Here is a 15,502-nt window from a genome sequence, read left to right as displayed (position 1 = left end):
GACCAGTATGATTTCACGAAAGTATCGGTGGATATAATTTAGGTAGCGGGTTGGCGTGGTTCCGTTCACTCCGCATTGTCGCCCTTCGCCCATATAAAATATTTCATCACAGTATATATGGCTCATCATAACGTTTGAAACTGATGTTTCGCAATCATGCGTTTAATTATCATTCCGTGAACTAGCAGTTCATGGCGTGTCCTAATCTGAAAAAGTGGACTCTAACTTATTTTTAGTTTTAGAGCTGTTTTAACATACCACCTTTGAAACTTTCCGGACCCACGACATGAAATACATTTTCCGCTTTTATAAATAGGATTTATATTTCACTTCCAATTCCCAGTATCATATAGGCTTTTTGATAGCTACGCGGTATGTTCCTTGTTTATGGAATGTGTAATTTACAGATTGAGTTGGCGTGCAAAACTATCAGGGTAGATGCAAACCTACAAAATGGTTTCAACGCTATGGGATTCTCGCAGGGGGCACAATTCTTGTGAGTTCGTGTTGTGTAAATATGTGGTCTCTATATAGCCTATTTATAATATATAAATAGACTATCATATATAGGCCTTTCTCTGGAGCGTTTGTGCAGAACCGTAGACTTTCTTTGTCCGGGGACTAATCGCCTGTCTTTGGGTGACAGTATACGAGGTACGCTCCACAGCACCATTGGCTGGCTAGTTTGAGTCCAACTACTACTATACTGGATATTGGCGAGGCATATATGCCCCTGCTAGCCAAACAATCGGCAGGAACGGTGACTTCATTACAGAATCCCAGAACAAAAGCGGGCAGCTCAGGAATTATACAGGCCTGGTGTACAATATGACCAATTCAGTCGAAAGACGATGATGGATATTAAGAACGACGACAACAACCTGCCTTCAACGACGAAAAACATTTTCGTCCTTTAACACAATCGAATAGTCTTTGTTCGTTGATGCAGTTTCATTCCATGCGATCTCATATTGCTTTCGGCCTTGTGATTATAGCTCTTTATGTGAGTAAATTTCATATTATGTATATATCTTTTCAAGTGATGGAAACGATGACGTGTGACGCCTCGTACGACTGTTTTGGTCTTTGTCTCAATATCGAGTTTCAAATTGAGAGCATCTTAGCATGTTGTGGTGCAACTTCATCTCCGTATATATTCTGCTTCAACTATAGATAACTAACCTAGCGTAACCGTAGGTTAGTTATCTATACTTCAACGAACTGTTGTAAAAATCCACCTACCGGTATTTGGATTTCCACGGTGGCGTATACTTCGCGTTATGGCTCATGCAGCTCAGCAAATCTAGAGAGAAGGAGAGAGAGCCTGTTTGTTTACTCAATCAGCCGGGAAAACAAACAAACTACAGGGATATTGCATTGTTAGAGCTGACTTGCGTTTGGAAAAGTTGAGTTTGGCTTGCTTTGCCTAGCCCGGTAGAAATCGAGCAGTGTCGCTATGTATAGTATTTGACTCATCCAGATACGATAGCGAGCTATTTTGTCGAGGTGTCTTGCATAGTAATTGTTGTATTACGGGCATTATGCTCTGCCAATGCAATTTAATTTTCAATGCACCCCAGCACCCCTATCCTACCCAGTGTCCCAGTATAGAGCAGTACCCAGGATACCCTATATCCCCTCCTCCACTGCTGATCAATTAACGGTACTCGTTTAGTACTGTACAGTATTAGCACCACCACCATTGTTGCAGGCGTGTCCCATGTCCCCATCTGTATTCAAATTTATACCACTTCAAGTGTTCCTTTTTATAGTGGGTATCTGTACTTACGCACAGTCTGTAATGGCGGGACAGTCGCATATTTTTGCATTAGTATTTACTATACTTTGTCTGCAATTATCTGATGCTGGAACTCCAACACCATTAGTGATATGGCATGGAATGGGTAAGACTTTTATTTTGTTGATATTGTGTCAGAGTAGTGCCCGCTGAAATTTTGCAGCATAGCTTATTGTGTTATCTAGTGCATGAAACACGCACACCATGCCCCAGCCCCCTTTTTAGCATCAATGCTATCGACAGATGACAAATTCCCAGGAACATATTATCAGGTTATGCTTTTTCATGTCAGTATTAGAAACCAATATTTACATTACCGGTATTATGAGAGACGCGTATGTTGCAGAACTGGTAAAATTCACGTTTGCGCAGAATCGAATATTATTTTATTAATATATTCCCTTCCCAGCTACGAAAAATATAGCAATGATTACACTCATGGGATCCACTCATTTGCATTTTAACGAAACGGTGCCATCTTGCCCCACAATTTTGTATTTCTCAATTGAACCGAACCTGGGATTATTTAATTGCTGAAATGATATTCCACCTTTCAAAATGTGTTCATGATTCATGTGATCTGAACTATCCTGTAGATGTGTTCTTCAAATTTACATAAAAATCATGATTTTGATTCAAACACAGGTGATTCGTGCTGCAATCCTCTGAGTATGGGTCGAATCATGAAGATGATTGAAGCTGAAATTCCGGGAATTTATATTTTGTCATTGGAAATCGGAAATTCTTTCACGGAAGATACCCTGAACGGTTTCCTAATGCCAGTACCGGAACAGGTGAATTGCAATTTTGATAGCTACGCGGTATGTTCCTTGTTTATGGAATGTGTAATTTACAGATTGAGTTGGCGTGCAAAACTATCAGGGCGGATGCAAACCTACAAAATGGTTTCAACGCTATGGGATTCTCGCAGGGGGCACAATTCTTGTGAGTTCGTTAACTTGTTACAAGCCGTGCTCCAAATTGGCATTGCGATCATTACATTTGTATACAATAATGCATGATGCAGATGCACGATACAGTTCAACAAGGAAATATATCTTTTTTATATCGCTTGCACCAAGATAAGTCTCAACGGCTAAGATTAATAGTCATAGTATTGAAGCAAAAGACGTGCACTGTTATGACCGCATTACATGCCGCATATGCAGTTATTGTGAAATAACGATGTCTCCTGTTTCCCATTGACTGGGTAGGCCTATATGTGAGCCAAAAATATGCATTGACTTGATGTAATCTTCCTCAAGGGGAGACCGGATGATCATTGGTCACGTTCGGGTAGTTAGAATTTCGAGAGCATAAGATCACTCGGTTTGCAGAATGGTAAGCTATATATCCATTGCAAATGGTTTCAGTGGAAGTAATTGACGTAAAGGAAATGACCAACAATAGAGGCTATTTTTCCTTTAAAATTATAATAGATTAGGTCGTCATTGCGTTACCCATTCAATTGTGATCACTAGCTATTTCATAAATTATAGTTAACCTCGTATGGATCGCAACAACGACATGCAACAGTTGTTAGTCATTATAATAACATTAATAACGATGCCCTTTTATTTGGAACTGCCCAACATTAACATTGTTAGCCGGCCGAATGGCCTAACATTATCGCTTGCTTGATTTGCAATACAATCAAGTATGAGAGCTGTAGGCCTAACTCTGTTGCTGCGAAACGTCTTCAAGTTGAAGCTACTAATTCGTTCATAGTATTCGCCCTCATCAAAGATTTGCAAGACATGTCAAAACTACTTCAAGTGGAAGTAGAAAATGAAAGTTTGAAAAGTACCCGAGTTTCCAAAATTAGATTTGGTCGAGGGGTCGTATACTTATTGCTGAATCGGAGGTGGCTACTGCCGAAATTGAAAAACTTGTTTTTGCAAGTAGCACAAACTGACCGATGATACTACATAACGGGTCCATTCATCGAACACATATATTCAGTTACAATCATACGGACGGGGATAGGATACTTTTCGCAGTTCTTAATAACAATTTCTATCCAGAGATTCAGACATACTCAAGCTCATCCCAAAATTACTTTATATTTTTCCAAATCCAATTTCTAAAAAGTAACTGATTTTGTCAAATATACTGTTGAAGTAGTATATTTCAAAGTTTGTTGTTGTCATGGTTACAATGTGAATTCCATGGCGTGTAATGATTGTTTCGTCATACTCTTACCTTATTGGTTTTGCTCTTGAATCTGTTTGAATCCCGTTAGTGTGCCGATAACTCTTGAGAAGAGGCAGCCGAAAAGTCTTCGAGTTTTATTATATGTACTGTTGCAATGGATTTTGTATTGAAAGGTACCTTGAAGTGGAAGTGGAGGTATTCTAAAACAACCACTTGAGCGAGTAGTGCAGGTAGGCGAAACCGACTTGACTACTCCAAAAAGTAGATGCTCTTCATTATTGACGACATCCGGTCCTCATGACTGGCTTGTACTATACTTGCTGGAATAGAGCTTTGTGATTTAAAAACCGAAGTCAAAGATCTCTATCCAAAATCAGGACTGCAACGTTTGTGCATCTATTTTTATATGGAATAACATCATGAGATCAATAGTTGATTCTGTAAAATAGTTTCAACAACTTTTCATCCTGTTAAGCCTACAGGTGTGTGACTGTACGATGCTTCATTTCTCATTGAATCCCTTATTCTACTGTATGCACTGTTACCATGATATGCATTCTAGACCACTATGATCATCATAGCTTCTTCGCTAACTTATGATATTTGTGCGCATTTGTGCAGTTGTATTGTCAATTACCTTATTCTGTAGATTACATGTATATATAATAATATAATCAGCCGAATCAATAGTGTCGAACGCTGTTCCAGGCGAGCTATTGTGCAGCAATGCGATGGTGTGAAGGTCTATAACTTGACCTCAATCGGAGGCCAGCATCAAGGCGTTTACGGATTCCCCAATTGCATGGGAGACGACGTCGTGATGTGCGACTACGTTCGTCGAATGCTAAATCTTGGAGCCTACGTTCCCGCGGTACAAAACAAGTATGCGAACGCTTTCAGTTGCAATTAGACTAAACTAGCAGTTTGTGGTTTGTGTTCTGCTTTATAGTTTCTTGACGCGTTTTCAATTTTTGGAGTGCATCTTCAGCATATTTTGTCGAATTCTGTTGCGTGATTTTACATCGCGGATTTGTGATTGATAGATCTCGTGCTGAACCTATATGCACTATTTCGTTTCCTTTAGCATGACTAGTTTCGTTTTCCAGTCTCGTGCAAGCCGAGTATTGGCACGATCCCATCAACGAAGACAAATACCGCTCGCAGTGCATCTTCCTGCCCGGAGTAAATAACGAAAATGTACGCAACGAAACATACGTCAGCCGACTGACGTCATTAAATAACTTTGTCATGGTGAAATTTCTCAACGACACGATGGTGCAGCCTCAAGAGAGCGAGGTAGGTCATTGTAATTGAATTCGTAATGCGTCACGCGCCGGTGGATTGTGATTGTTTTACGTTTGTTTTGTCGCTGTTAATTAATGAGTTTGCTGAAACGAAATTCTGAGAATTCATTTGGGTGAGCTCCGAATTGTTTTTGTAGTGGTTCGGATTCTATGCGCCCGGAAAGGACAACCAAGTGTTAACATTGCAAGAGACTCAACTTTATCAAACAGTAAGTGACATAGCGGCATGTTCTGTAGTTCTATATTGCTTATTTGTGGCAATATAGAACAAAGGTTTCAAAATTCTTAATACTCAAGTAGGCTGTGTAAAATTGAACCGCTTAATGCACTGCTACGTTTTGCCCAGGTACGAAGTAGTGTTTGGGTAAATTTGCGTCACATTCGTTGGTGAAATAGTGGTAATAACCAAGGCGATTGAGCCGTGCGTTTCGGTGACGAAATATGATTTTGGCAGTTGCACTGATTTGCTGTGGTATTAGTCATTCTGTGTTGAGATGAGAAGACGCATATTTCAATACCAAAATCTGTCACTGGCGATTGGCCAACACAACTCTCCGTCGCCTGGTCCAAATTTCCTACAGGCATTTTATTGTGTCTTGAATATCCCTACTTCTACTTGTAAATTGATTAGGAATTCGCGGCATTGCTTCGTCTTCTAGTTGAGTATTATCGACGACTACTTTGTCCCCCTCTAGTGAAAATGTAGTAAGTTAAAGCTGTTTATAAGCAGTATATTTCTAGTTGAAGTAGAACTAGCGATTTTCAAGACATTCTAAAACTACTTGGGTTGAAGTAGAAACGAAAGGTACGAAAAGTATTAAAGTAAGTTGTTTGAAGAAGTAGATTTTAACTGTGCCATTCCGACGATCGGCGATGAAGAGTTTCCTAATTGCTGGTTTTCAATATGCCGTTTCCGGGAATTTTAAATTCTATGACTCCAGCTCCGCCTCCTGATATTTTCTACTCAGAACTCCGACATTCTTGTAAATCTACTTGGAAAATTGTACCTCTGTTACAGTTTAAGACATCGCAGACGCAGAAATTATGAAAACTCTACGCACAGAACGAAATTAAGTTCGTGATGGTTCGAAAACGTAAAACCTGATAACTTCTGTAACTGCAATGGCACTTCTTTGTAAAATTTGGTTCGATTTTAAAATACATGTAAAATACGTGCTTCTCCGACTCCAAAGAGTGGCTACAAATGTTCTGTGACTCCGACTCCTACAAGAGAAAATTTAACCGAACTGTTTGTTTGTTTGTTTTGGGGTATTCATGGTGTTTGTCGACTGCTATGGTCATTTACACCAGGCCGATATTCTTCACATCTTCCGTAACTGCCGACTTATAGCACGGCCCACCTCTAGGCTTTTGTAAGACACCGCTGACGCGGATGAGGTGGCGAGGAGGAGCCTAGGTAAACCTCCAACACTTAGGTATCGGAATTCGGAAGTCCACCTCGGTCGGACTCGAACCCGCACCCATTGGTGTTGCAGCCGCGGATTATACCACTGCGCTATCTCGCCACTATTTAACCGAACTCTGACTCCGACTTCACAGCCACGGTCGCCATCACGGAATGACTGCTGTTGCCATAAATAGATCCGATTCTGGAAATTATAAACCTCCACCGTTAATCGGTGGCAACGTCGGCCGGTATTTAGGGCGAATTCAGTCATAAAACTGATGCAAAACTGTCCCGAAATTACTTTCTACGTGACAAAATCTAAAATGTAAGAAGTTGTAGGGTTACTAGAAGTAGTAACCACTTACGTATAGTGTAAGTAGCTGTACTTTGTTGCTTAATGTTTCTCCTTTCACCGACTCGACCCCTATCTCTGATCAATGATAATCGCATGTTTCAGGATCAGTTGGGTCTGAAAACGATGGACGAAGCTGGTAAACTCGTTTTTCTCGCAACTGAAGGCGAACACTTGCAGTTCAGCAACCAGTGGTTCATTGCGAACATCATGCCTTACCTGTACTAGAGCTGGCGGGAAGAAGCGGTGGAAATCATATAAGTTAACTATGCGGCGACCTCTGTATGTGTCTGATTTTAAAGTTTTAGCTGTTTTTCGTTTCTTATAAACCGATCGTCACTTTACGATTTATCGTTGTGCGCGTACGGTCAACCTACTTTTCTTCGGTGACAGAATATGCAATTTTCTCGTAATATTTGGGCTTTGTCAACAAATGAAACTTGGTGGTAAATGTGTCGTGGAAGTCGTGCTTCTCGGAAACGGGTTGTGATAGGGCATAACATGGATTGGTATGGTATGGGACAAGAAACCTCCCGATGTGATAAGTATATTGCCTCTTCTGACACACGAAACGGCTACGGTATTAATATTTCCGACGTAATACTACTTTGCACGTTGAACCGACCCCGGGGAGCAGCTTTGGAAGATTCTAGTAGGGTATTGCAGTAACGTGCGTGGTGTTCATAGATGAGTCAGATTTACAAATACGAAAGAAATATATCCAAAAGGTTAGCTGATTCAGTTAACTCTTGTAACATTAGCTCTCTAGTTCACACGCGCGATACGTAAGCAGCTAGTACATGGTAGGTACAGAGGGTAATACATAACAGCTACATCAGTTGGCCGTCGCAACTCAGCGGTCCATACTACTATAGCGTGTTCCGTCGTGGGCGCGCGTTCTTCTTGGTCCGCGGCTCGGTACAGACAAAAGTAGACACGTCAGCATTACCTTTTCATTAAAACAACTAAAACACGACGATGCTCGTCCGACGGAGACTAAAAGACGACTGGCTCGGACGGTGACTAAAAGCGACTCCATAAAAGAGTCCAACACAAGACGTAGCAGTAACATAATCAGTAATCAGCGAGGGTAATTATAGGCCAATCATGGAGCGGTACGCTACAAGGGCCCCCCTGGTTGGTAAAAGCTTTAGGATATAATATGGACACTACATCAGTCAACGATATAACTACGAATGAAGGACCCTACCAGCATGACACGGTAGTGATTACAGATTAGGTTTCGAATACGAGTTCAATTCTAAATGTTCTAACGACTAATGAAAGTGAGATGGGCGTGGTGGTAAAGCTATAAACGACACAATTATTCGTTTAGCGATAATGATGCACTTTACAATGTGAAAGGCTCAAGATACGATTTATAGAACATACATGAGATTAAGAAGCCTGTTGTGAAAAAATACAAGTGATGGCGGAAAAGTGAATGAGTAACACACTAAATATCCATTTTAAATACTGGTGACAACACAAAATCATTCAAGTGATGTGGAGTACGAATAATACGGTCACTGGCCGACACAGAGTTGGTTCGCGAAATATCAACTTGCGGTGGCGTCAATTCGTCGAGACGCTCGATGGGAAGTCTGCCAGGTATAAGCCTGTCGGTTGAGGCGTCATACGGGCCCTTATTCGTTTGAATTGTGAAAAACATTTCAGTGCAGATCAAAACTTGATGTGGACAGAATAAACTGGATCGAGTGATGAACGGTGTGATTATCATTTCAAAAACACGTGTGCGTAATTGTATAATCGTTTGGGACGTGTGACTTTGAATTCGAAGTGTGATTTTGAATTCGAATTAAAGTTATCTGGAATCTGCGCGACCCAGAGAAAGAGCGTTTGGATTTACTAGCGTAGCCGATACCATCGGAGTGAATAGTGAATAATACTAGAAGAGGGATTCACTAAATGGCGAGGCAACACATTCAAGTGCCATGCACGTTAGGCCTACAGAGTTTCGGTGGCGAGAAAGTATAGTTGACCGATTAACGGTTGAGTGAGATTTATTTAGAATTGCCCAACTACAAGCGTTGTCTAATCCTATATGGTACGCAAGTAGGTATGAGTTGCGAAAGCTTTTGGGCGTAAGAGATAACGTCATAATTCGCTAACATAAGTCGAAGTAGTAATATCATATCACGTGATGATCAACCTTACAACAGTTGGGATATGTAACGTCCTGTCGTGACTTATTGCGTTAAATAACGATAAGAATTCATCAGAGTTAACTTAAAAACGGCCAATACACATGGAACATACAAATGAATATGCGGCTTTTGCTATGAGAATGTCTCAACATGTCTTAACATCACGGAGCGGAATTGTTCGACAAGTATACTGGCAAAGGGTTACCGGAATCTCGGCATTTCGATTGAACTTCGAGCGCTATTGACACGCACGTTGACATCGTTGCACGAATTAGCTCTTTCGCTATCCATATTTCGCAAGTCGTGTAGTATAGTTGAAGTCCGTGAGAAGTCTAGTAGATTCTCGGATGCGTTAGCGGGTAATGTAGAGCAGAAAGTCGAAAGCGTCTCGACAAGATTAGGTGAAGGGTGATCTGCGTTTGAGCGCATTTCCCGCTTTTCTCGTCGACGTCGAGGTGATTCGGCTCGGTTCGGTTCATGGTCCCATCATGAATAATGGTTCCGTCGGTTGTGCAGAGTTTCGTTCGGCTCATCTTTCGTTCTACAGGTGGAATACGTAGTTAGACAGATACAGTATAGCTGCCTCTATCTACGTAGAAAAACAAGTATATCGGTGTCGGGCGATCGGAGATATGAAGTTGCGAAGAGAATTCAGTGTACGTGGTCGCCGTGCTAAGGCTCGGTCACGTCGTCGTCATGCTGCGAATATGGGAGTCCGCAATCGATTAAAAACAAATCCGTGCGATTGGGGTGTTGGCTACAGCTGCATAACTTGTTAATGGGGTAATATCGGTAGCAATTATAGAAACCTGTTTTACACTCTGCTCAATATCAACGTAGCAATACTCAGACGCCGAATACATTGTCCGGTCTGGCCTAGACCGTTAGGCGTAAAGCTTATATTCCCTAGCAGGTCCTCGTCGAAATTGTTGGCAAAGCGACGGAAGATATTAATCTTATGGGATTATTATATCATTTGATTGGCCCAGTTGATACATTTGGCGACGTTTAAAACGTCAATATGTAGGCTAATTCAGCATTGCGGCATTATGTGGCCCGAGTCGTCGCTAGGTATCGTGTACTGTATGTTATTGATGATCCAAATTTTTCGACGGCAATAACTCCGCTTCCACTGGTTGGAATTGAACCAAATTTGGTGAACATCGTTTCTATATACGGCCTAACACTTTCATGGGGTGAACAGAAAATTTGAAATTTTTGTCAATTTATTTTTATATAATAAATAGAAACTTTGTTCTACTGTAGCAATGCGGCTACTGGCTGGAATTGAACAAAATTCACGGTGTGTAGGCTTAGATTAGATAACCTTACAATTTTATCAAGTATAGCCAGTACAATTTGAGAAAAAAAAGTCATTTTTGAAGACCCCACGGTACGCAATTTCCCAACGTTTGGATGCAACATCATTATTTCGTTATGATCTTGATAAAATACTAATCATATTTTAACAACATATCCAAAGTTCTATAGTGACACACGCCGTTGCATGTCCAAAATGTTGATCGAAATTGACCGAAAATGTGATTTTAAGAAAATTCGGAGTCGCGCGTACGTCTATCAGTGGTCAATGGTCATAGGAACCTTTGTTGTCCGAAGAGCCATATTGGCCCTATTTTTCCATCTCAGCTCCCAAAGAGCCATACATGCCAATCAACTGTTACGTCACAATTGAAAATTCGTGGCATCAGGGTGGCACTAATTCGAACTAACTAAATGGGATTCCTCGTGTGCGCCAAATTTTCTCTGTAAAACTGGCATTTATTGTACGAAAATAAAGTTCGAAACGAGAGGTAAGGCACAGACGGGCCAAGCCTAGCTATTGATAACGTTATTCATCGTAAGTAACTTAGAATTTATTATAACTGACATCAATCGAATGTGACTGTCACGCTGATTCTGAAAATCTAAATAGTTATCGACTTCTCAATTCTCAAAGTATTCAGCGGTAACATAACGTTGCGCTGCACGCCTACATTTTATCGCTGGTACTGCACAGAGCTATGCCTACCAATCAGGAACTTGGATAGCTATGATGTTGTTTGTAATTCGAGTTAGTAATTGTGACAAATGACAGCAGTTCATTTCGCGCCGTAGATCAGAAAGACAATGCGAATTTCAAAACTGCGTTTTGAAATAATGGGCGTCGCCATTTATGCTATGCTCTTTGATTGATCAACGTATCGCACAATTCAAGATTTCGAGCCGGGTAAATAGAATTCGCGAGCGATATTGGCCGCCAGCGTGAGAGTAACTAAAATTTGATGATTTTGAAAAGAGGGGCTCCAAGCCCCTAGACCCGAAGACGATATTGTCTTTACCTCTCAAAGACATGTATTGTTTATACTGCCCCGAGAATAATTATTCTGGCCGTGATGAAGATTTACCAACAAGTCGCTGCAATACTGATCAATTCAGTACAAAAATAAATATTTGTCAAAGAGCCATATCTTATATCCAAAAGAGCCATATATGGCTCGCGAGCCGTAGGATCCCGACCACCGGCCTATATAGTCCTAATCATGAACCTGTTGAGCGTCTAAAACAGGGGCGGGCAACTTCTCCGGTCGGCGAGCCTGATGTGGGAAAATATAGTTCTTGGCCTGCCGGATTACAGAATCGATACATCAATCGCGTATTTATCCACTGATACAAGGAATAAGTCGCATTTAATGTAAACTTTAAGTTTTAAGCATAGGCTAGACACCAAAACAGTATTTAAATAATTGATTAACCTAATGCACTTCGATAGCTGTTGAAGTCAATCAGACATCTGTGGTCAATGAAAGTTGTCAACAAGTTATTCGAAATTTGGCTGCATGTCGGATGTAGAAACCATTATTTAAGACTGCACAGTGTACGTGAACATCAGTTAGATTGAATCGCAGCTTTGTCATGCTAATGGTCAGGGTCAGGAATGTTTGCTTGCAAATGTATGCAGACCCGAACAGAACAAGTACAGTTTCATAACCATCTTTCTCAAGTTGGCAGCAAACTTGGATTCATGGTGTGACGCATAAAATTTGTCAACACTTTCAGAATTTCACTTTCACCGTGAAAACTCTCTGCGGGCCGCTCAACATCCCTTCGCGGGCCGTATGTTTCCCTCCCCTGGTCTAAAAGTAGGCATACGCAATTAAACGCGAAATCGTTTTTCTCATGTGGATATTTTATCTTGAGACCTCCGATTATTACGACGGGTCGGTTTACAATTCAATCATATAAAACTGATTTATATGATTGAATGACCCTGCATGTTCCGTAACATTACGTTACGATTTCTGCTATAATCACGTCTGCTGCGCAATTGTAGATTGGATAACGAAGAAAGAGAGTATACATCACCGATTTTTTGAGAGCGAGGATATCATTCAAATAAGGGATGGTCAAACTAGTCAGCGCATTGCTACCCAAAGTAGAAATATTGGCGCCGAAAATAACTACTCAATTACGAGTATACTCTATAGAAGTAGCGTTTTCTAAGACAAGTAAGACCTATTTCAGGCGGAAGAAGAAAATGCAAGGTCTAATCAATACTCAAGAAATTAGTTTCAAAAATAGATTTGGTCGGATCGCATACTTTTAGTAGTTAAAAGGAGGCGAGCACTTTCGAAATGCAAGTGACGATGCGAATAGATACAATCCTCCAGTCTAAAATATGTATTTGTAGACGTTGCTATTATGTTGATTTCACACATAAAATTGATGCAACCTTATATCACTTAACAATTTTCTACTTCTCAAAATCCAAAGCATAAACAGTTCGGTTCGGTTTTATTAGCAATTTTTGTCAGTTCAATACACCAGAAATCAAAAGATAAGAAGGTGTCGAAACGACTTGAAGTCGTCTTTGAAATCAGACACCCACCGTGGCCTAGGCGATGTAAAGAGGAAGCATGCATGCACACTGAATGTAAAAGAAGATAATATAAATAAAGCAAGCGACAAAATGAGGTGGCATGTCACGGAAGGCGTAAGTACTTTAGGCAAAAAGTAGAAGTGGAAATAGCCTAAAAACACAATTACGACTTAAGTAAGTCGTGCGAGTAGTCGGAACCTGTTTGAGTATAGCAAAAAGTAGAAGTACTTCGGCTGACCACCTCTGGATATCATTGACGTTTAGAGTGAAGAGGGCCGGCCAAGTATATTAACCCCCTATAGGGTTATCATATTTTGGAAATCTGAAAAGAGGACCCTTTTTCAAAATTTTCAAGCTTACAATACTGAAGGAAAATCCGCAAAATGGTGGATTTTCCCGACTTTGTGGTTGGTAAAAAAAGGTATCTTTCCGACTCGTCTCAGGAAATTTACACTTTTGTTGGATTCTCCGTTGGTTGACTAAAAGAAAGGCAAAGAATGGCCACCAGGGCGTTTCTTCAGTGTTGATTTACTGTATCTCGGCTGAATTTTACCCTATATTTATTCAAAATTCTCAAAAAGAGGACATTTGAGCGTCCTCCGAGAACACTTTCAAAAAAGTCAAAAATGAGGACATCAAATCCTCTTAAAAGAGGACGTATGGTAACCCTAACTATTATAGGGATGGTGTGAACCTCTGAAAGGTTCGGGTTCGTGTGAACGCGAACCTTTTTGAAAGGTTCTGTGTGAACCCGAACGTGAACCTCGTGACGTCATATTGCTAATTCCAACCATGTCTTTCAATGAAGTGATATCCTATATTATTGTACACGATACCTAGCGAAGACTCGGGCCACATAATGTCGCATTGCTGAAGTACATATTGGCGTTTTAAACGTCGCTAAATGTATCAACCGCGGTTATCAAAGGATAAAATAATCTCATAAAATCAATACATTCGTCGTTTTGCCAACAATTTCGACGAGGACTTACCAGGAAATATAAGTTTACGCCTTAATGGTCTTAGCTAGACCAGACAATGTGTTCGGAATCTGAGTATTGTTACATTGATACTGAGCAGAGTGTAAAACGGGTTTCTATACTCGCTACCGATACCATAAACAACGAGTTATATAGCAGTAGCCAGCACCTTAATCGCACGGATTTGGTTTTAATGATACAGTAAAGATATGAAGTCGAGATCGACCCCATAAGCCCGCTCGATTTTTTACCTCAGAAAATGATATCAATGTCATTGATTGGTTGAATAAGCATCATTCGCTGACTACGTATATCGCTCGTGATGTTGCGTGATTGCGGGTCAAGCTCACAGCAGAGAGTCACTAAATATTCACAAACGGAAAGCTGGATATTTCGAGAAATTTTTGGTAACAAAAATGCAAGTAAAACTTTTAAAGTTGTCATAGTGCATGCTCGTTTAGCGTTGATTTTTTATGCTGCCAGCGCCATGCATTGAGTGACCCACAGTTGAAATGCAATAAACTTGAACCAAAGATCTTATAATTAAGTGCAAATTACAATTTACCAAAAAGGTTCACAGTGCAGAACCTACCAAGGTTCTGTTGTGAACGCGAACCTCTAAATTTCCGAGGTTCACACACAGAACACGAACGTGAACCTCACGTTCACACCATCCCTGTAACTAACCCTTGCAGGTGGGAAAGGACAAGATGTTGTAGGTTGAAATCATCTGGTGGCGTCCATATTAGGCAACGTTTCATGAGGTATAGTTGAGGAACCAGTAACGCGCCAAGTTTGAGAGGAGCATTGTATGACGTAGTGTCGTAGTCGATCGCTTTTTTAAGCAAAATGCTACACTCCATATATTGATTCTCCAAGATTTTACAGTATATAGGCTTCTGTTCAGCCTCTCTGTTACCATGTGACATATCATATGTTATGATGTTTTTGCGTAAGCGATATTACGAGGAGAAAGTATAGACAGCTTATTGGCAAGGAACGAGGATATGCTGACGAGAAGATATTTTAAAGTAAAATTCCGAATAGATACAGGGCGGTAGTCTGCAGCGGCTGTGAAAGTAGCCTAGTCAACGTTTTTTACTCAGGTAAGTATGGAAGTAGCCTAATCCTGAGAATTTCTACTCAATTTCAAGTAGAAATAGCGATATCCAAGACCTGTCAAAAGCTACTTCGAGGGTAAATAATGAAAATATGGAAGTATACTTGAGTAAGCAATTTCACAAAGTACATTTAATGGTCGAGAATTTTACGTTCGAAATTGCGGGGTGCATCCGCAAAACACAAAATGACCAAAACTTGCTGCAAAGTGCGAATATTCGAAAATATATTCGGTTACCGTGATGCAATGGCTATTTATTTCGACAAATCGTTTTGACAATTTCAGTCGTGCATGTGATGGAAATATATCTCAAAACTACTTTCAACTTTAAAGAATCTAAA

General features: G+C 40.5%; 1 protein-coding gene across 1 annotated transcript; it reads left to right on the top strand.

The window, feature by feature from the left end:
• Positions 1 to 1,240: 1,240 nt before the first annotated feature.
• LOC145445243 (palmitoyl-protein thioesterase 1-like) lies at positions 1,241 to 7,467 on the top strand. The gene is made up of 7 exons (XM_080323411.1): positions 1,241 to 1,904; positions 2,444 to 2,592; positions 2,655 to 2,743; positions 4,661 to 4,834; positions 5,059 to 5,248; positions 5,394 to 5,465; positions 7,122 to 7,467. The coding sequence occupies exons 1-7, from the start codon at positions 1,721 to 1,723 to the stop codon at positions 7,242 to 7,244; spliced, it is 981 nt and encodes a 326-aa protein (XP_080179537.1). The 5' UTR covers positions 1,241 to 1,720; the 3' UTR covers positions 7,245 to 7,467.
• Positions 7,468 to 15,502: the final 8,035 nt, after the last annotated feature.

Source organism: Botryllus schlosseri, chromosome 8 (genome assembly GCF_051294905.1).
Source record: "Botryllus schlosseri isolate E-star chromosome 8, Bs_hap1, whole genome shotgun sequence".
In the NCBI taxonomy this organism is placed as follows: Eukaryota; Metazoa; Chordata; class Ascidiacea; order Stolidobranchia; family Styelidae; genus Botryllus; species Botryllus schlosseri.
This window is presented reverse-complemented; position numbering and strand designations above follow the sequence as displayed.